This window comes from Orycteropus afer, unplaced genomic scaffold, assembly GCF_000298275.1.
Source record: "Orycteropus afer afer isolate SDZICR_OR568_19922 unplaced genomic scaffold, OryAfe1.0 scaffold00003, whole genome shotgun sequence".
NCBI classification, from domain to species: domain Eukaryota; kingdom Metazoa; phylum Chordata; class Mammalia; order Tubulidentata; family Orycteropodidae; genus Orycteropus; species Orycteropus afer.
In genome coordinates this window covers 29,993,810-29,999,520 of record NW_006921590.1, presented here as the reverse complement: position 1 = coordinate 29,999,520, position 5,711 = coordinate 29,993,810, and the positions used below count along the sequence as shown (strand labels likewise).

The 5,711-nt window shown below is 42.9% G+C and overlaps 1 protein-coding gene across 1 annotated transcript in view; it reads right to left on the bottom strand.

Moving 5' to 3' along the window:
• Positions 1 to 1,444: 1,444 nt before the first annotated feature.
• The window catches only part of LOC103193724 (serotransferrin-like), a 46,788-nt gene continuing 42,521 nt past the window's right edge, over positions 1,445 to 5,711 (bottom strand). The window contains exons 15-17 of the mRNA XM_042780399.1: positions 4,361 to 4,527; positions 2,874 to 3,066; positions 1,445 to 1,479 (exon numbers count right to left, since the gene is read on the bottom strand). Of these exons, the coding sequence (XP_042636333.1) occupies positions 1,445 to 1,479; positions 2,874 to 3,066; positions 4,361 to 4,527 (395 nt within the window). The remainder of the gene's footprint in view (positions 1,480 to 2,873; positions 3,067 to 4,360; positions 4,528 to 5,711) is intronic.

Below are 5,711 nucleotides of genomic sequence, written 5' to 3'. Positions count from 1 at the left end.
ACACACACACACACACACACACACACACGGTACCCTGGTGGTGCAGTGGTTAAAGCACTCGACTTAACCGAAAGGTGGCTGGTTCAAACCCACCAGCCATTCTGCAGGATGAAGATGTGGTAACCTCCTTCTATAAAGATTACAGCCCTGGAAACCCTATGGGGATGTTCTGCTTTGGGTCACTATAAGTCATAATCAACTCAATAGCAAGAGGTATTTCGAGAAGATAAAGTAAAAGTATTATAATGAAATGTGCGAAGACCTGGAGTTAGAAAGCCAAAAGAGAATAATGCATTCAGCATATCTCAAGCTGAAAGAACTAAAGAAAAAATTCAGGCCTTGAGGTGCCATACTGAAGGATTCTATGGGCAAAATATTCAAGTATGCAGGAAGCATCAAAAGAAGATGGAAGGAAAACAGAACCACAGCACCAAAAAGAATTGGTTGATGTTCAACCATGTCTGGAGGTAGTATATTATCAAGGACCAATGGTATTAAAGGAAAAAGTCCAAGATGCACTGAAGACACTGGCAAAAAATGATGTGCAGTGAACAGATTTAGTTATTAAAAAAAAAAAAAACCTTAAATTGTTTAGGTTGTGCAGTTGGCAGGCCAGTGGTGACCTTTGCCAAGGTAACTTCAGGGGAATGGATGGAGCAGAAGACCGATTTCTATATGTTAAACTGTTAATAATAAGTAAGGCATGGAGTGAGTGAGCCTGCACCTCCTTTTAGGAAGCTTGGCTGAGAAGTGTAGGAGACAGGGCATTGCCTGCTGTGGCAATTGGGATCAAGTTATGATTTTAAGCAAGAAGATATTTCAGTGATTTACACTTTTGAGCTGGTTTAGGATCAATACTTCTGGTGTGCCTGATGTAAATCATTAATACATTAAAATAATAGAAATCTTTTACATTCTTTTTCTGTAGTCACTTGAGCCCTTACTCTCTGTTACTCTGCATTCTCCCTCCTTCCTCCTCCTTCCCTAGCAATAAGTGCTACACACACACACACACACACACATGCACACATGGCCATATACACTTGACTCTTATAATAATGACCATGCAAGATCCCTCTCAGAAAACATTGCTATTGGACTGTACCCAGGATTTGTGCTTGTGCCACCATAACCAAAGCTGTAGATCAGGTGATCTCTGAAGGAAGGGCCCAGTTGAGTAGGTCTTTAATCAGACAGTATAAATTAAATCCTTCTAGGGGAAACACTTAAGAAAGATTGAAGATTTTAAAAGACAGAGTCCATAATAATTTTTATTTCATGTCCTGCACAGGTGGCAACAGAGACCTGTGAAGGTGGATGTGATTAGCACAAACTTCACTCAGACTAGTGGGAGAGGTCCTAGCACCAGGGAGGGGCAGGGGCAAAGCCCATAGGTCAGTGAAGCTCCCATCTCCATCTGGGTAGTGGTCCCATCTCTTGGATTTTATTTTTTGTGGAAGGTGCAGGCTTCCAGGAGAGCTGTGGAACAGAGCAGAGACAGGATATTGAAAATCTACCTATGTTTATTAACTGTTCAGTGAGTGAACAGATTGGCATGGTACAAGAGCACTCAGACATGTTACCCTCCTCTTCTTCTGACTGGCATGCTGTACCATTCTCACATTGCCCACACAGCTTCTCCACTTGCGTGCACAGCTCCAGTGCTAGTCCCAAGTATGATGACATGATTTCTCTGGGCTTTACCATCTCCCCACCTTGTATCTTTTTGGTGGGGCTCACACACCTGAATTCACTTGCCAGGAAGTAGCCTAGGGGGACTGTGCTCTCTGACCTTTACTATACAACTCCTTAGCAGGAGAGGAACCAGCACAGCAAAATGCACTAACCACCTAGAATGTTCCTGTTTCCATATTAGGGGCAGGGGATGGAGCAGAGAGCAGCACAGCCAGACTACCTCCCCTCAGGGACATTGTAGTCTTGGTAAGTATAACTTGAGTGCTCACAGCAGTGGTCCTGGGCAGGCATGTACCTTACAGCACAATTACATGGAGAAGCTGTTAGACCCTCATCCTGCTGCTGAATCAGTATCTCCTAGCCTGGACGTGGGAATCATTATTTTAATGTGCACAGTAAGTTGAAGAATGACTGCCCTACAACCACACATTATTCTGTCACATCTAGTGCAAAACTATATGTTTTATTGTATTTTGACTCTTAGGAAATTAGTCTTCTGCATGAGTGCTATATATGGCCCCTTTCAGTTATCAGTACTGTTATCACTTGCCATCGCTCAAGCTCTGTAGGACAGTGCTGTCTGAGAGAATTTTCTGCAATGATGGAAACATTTTCTTTCTGACCAATATGGAGCCACATGTGGCTATTGAACACTTGAAATGTGGCTGGTATGATTAAAGGCCTAAATTTTTCATTTTAAATGTGTATGAACTGTTGAATGTAAAATGAATCTGCTTTGTAACATTTCACCCAATCACAATGAAAAAGTAAAAAGAAAAAAAAAAAAGATTACTGCTGGGGTGTTGGGGTGGGGGGGATGGGGGAGATATTACAACAAATTTTTGAAGAAAGAAAACAGAGAAAAATAATAATAACTAGCCATATTGGGCAATGCAACTCTAGAAAGAAAGGAGTTTTCTGCAGAGAAATGGGCATATGCACATTAAATGCTTCATTAGTCATAACATGGGATTCTCCATGTCCCAAGAAGTTCACTACCCTACTTCCCTGAGTCTGTATCACCCTTATTATCGGCCCATATAAACTGGCCTTTCATGATATGCCAGAACTACATTTTTCTCTCACCATTTTCATCTGTCCATGTAATCTCACGGGGCCACAGCCTACTCCTCCTTTTATACCCACCACCCAGAATCCATGGAGTTTCTCCTACTTACGTGAAGTTGAACATTCTGCCAGGTTACCAACAGCTGTCATGTACTTTTGTCCTAAGTATTTTTCATACGTTGTTCTGTCCTGAAGGTTGGCCAAACATTTTGTGTCATCCCTGAACAACAGGTCGTTGGTTTCCGAATGAAACAAACAAAACTTGCCCGCACTGCACTGAGATCCCTGTCTTCCAAATTCAGTCTGTCGAGTAAAAAGAAAATAGGAGAAGGCTGAAGCTCTGAACCAACCCTAGGGAAAGGAGATGCTGACAGGGTGAGCTTCAAGATCTTTCCACATCCATCCCCTGGCATTAGCCACCACTGGGACCCAGCTCCATGTTTCCTGTGGTCCCAACCCTCTCTGTAGGGTATCCTAGTCCTACCCTCCTCAGAGAGGTTCACTTCATCCACTCCTGACTTCTTTGATATCTCTTCCCCGTTTTATTGGCCATGTACCTTTGGGCTGCTTATAGGAAACAGGAGGACAGTAACATAACCCTTCATATGGCTAAGGGAACTCTTGAATATATGCTATCTTAATTTTGAAAAATAAAAACTAATGATGGCTTCAACCAGCAGTGAACTGTCCCTGAGGGGAAGGCTTCAGGCTTAGAATATTCAAGCAGTCCATCACAAGGTGAAGACTGGGTTGGTTGTTTGCTCCAGAGGGTGGGTTTTCTCATTGCAGTGGTGCTGTGCTTTTCTAAAAAAAAAAAACCCAAACTCACTGCCATCGAGTCAACTCATAGCAACCCCATCTTGGGTTTCAGAGGCAGTAGCTCTACAGAAGTAGATTACTCAACCTTCCTTCTGAGCAGTGGCTGGTGGGTTTGAACTGCCAGCCTTCTGGTTAGCAGTCAAATGCCTTAGGTACTATGCTACCAGAGCTCCCTGTGCTTTTCTAGCTGCTGAGAATAGTGCTTGGTGTGAATAAGCAAGAGAAACACAAATTCCAGTCTTCACGACTTGTATCACAGAATGCTGGGAAACAGGATGGGTTTTCTAAGTTTTCAAAAAGGGCTGAAGTGGGGAAAATGAGAGTGCCACTGAGCAAGGTCAGGAAGGGGCAGGAGGGCAGGTTCTTGGTCCCGAGGGCACATGGATCAAATGGGTGACTTTTCTGCAGTGTCCAGGACGGGGAGACAACACAGCTGACATGTTCTGGCACTTCCTATAACCATCCCATGCCCTTTGGATGCATTACCTCCTTTAATCCTCAAAATAATTAAAAGCTAAGTAAAATGATCATTCTTCCTATTTTATAAATGAAAGGAAACTCAAGCATAAAGAGGTTCAGTACTACACCTGAGATGGCACAACTAGGAAGCCACAAGGCTGAGATTTGAACCTAGATATTTGAGTTGAGTCCATGGCCTCCCAATTCTAATTTCCAGAAAGAGAATGCTAGAGTCTGGGCTTGGACTTCACTACAAAGTCTCCCAAATAACCCATGTTCATCTAGGAAGAAAGGGTGGGAGGCCCTGGCTGGTCCATACCTGTTGCCTGAGTAACAACTGGCGAACACAATCTGCCTTCTCTTTCCGTGCGACCACAGCGTGATTGGGGACTTGGGCCAAGTGGCAGCTGGCAGCTTGGGACACAGGCTTCCGGCTGCCATCCAGACACAGCAACTCAAAGTCGTCTTCTTTCAAATTAGTCCCATCTTCACGGTCATTTTTCAGGAAGAGAAGGAAGGTGGATCAGCCACAGCTGCCTGGCTTTGACAGACTCAGTGCACACACTCAATGGGGTTACAGTCACGGAGGAAAGGAGATACCTGCGTGGTCTACAAGGTGACAACTGACTTACACTTACCAGGAATTACTAGTGACCACTTCTTTCCACCCTCTCAATGAGGGACCTCTATTTTGTGGATGTTGTTCAAAAAGACCTTCTTTTCTCCATGTGTTGTTCTAGCCAGGTGCTTCAGTCTCTGTGCCACACCAACTGACACCACCAAACACAGGAACCTTTTTCCAGAGGTCCCTTTTGGAAGCTGCACCAGTGTTTTAAATCTGACTCCCTCACATGCTGATGTGGGCACAGGTCCATATCCTGTTCTCAACCCCTTGCTTCATTTTTTTCTGTATTCTCTCTGAAAAAAAATCTCAGCCATTCTCAGGGTTTCTGCTACTTCCTACTGAAGCGATTCTCATATATGTTTTATCAGCTTTAACTTCTCTCCCAAAAGACAGGATTGCGACTTTTTCCCTCACATTTTATTGAGCAAGAAAATACATGAATTCACAGTCTTTATAAAGGTTTAAATATATTTAGACCTTAAAAATACCTCCTTTTCTGCACTCCCCAAATCCCACTGTTTGGTAGCAGTAATCTTTGATATCACATTTGTGTATTTCCTTCCAGGCCTTGCTGTATGCATTTTCCTACACGTGTCTCTACGGATGTTTATGACTGTGTTTCGTGCTGGATCTTGACAAATTCCTAAATTTTTTGTTGTTGTTGTTGTTCAGCTAACAGTTCATCTTAGAGAGCCTTCTGTGTCAGTGTATGTAAATCTAGCTCATTTTAAAAAATTACTATATTATATTCTATAGTATATGTGTAATGTACAACATAGGAGCTCTGGTGACACAGTGGGTAAGGCATTTGGCTGCTAACCAGATGGTCAGTGGTTCAAACCCATCAGAGGAAAATGAGGAAATCTACTTCTGTAAAGATTTACAGCTTTGGGAACCCCATGGGGTGGCAGTGAGTTGGAATTGACTTTGTGGCAGTGGGTTTCTTTTTCTTTTTTTTTTTTTTTTGATATATGTAACAGTGTTTTTTTAAGCTATTTCTCCACTGGTAGGTATTTAGGTTTTTTCCAATTATTTTTGCTACCAC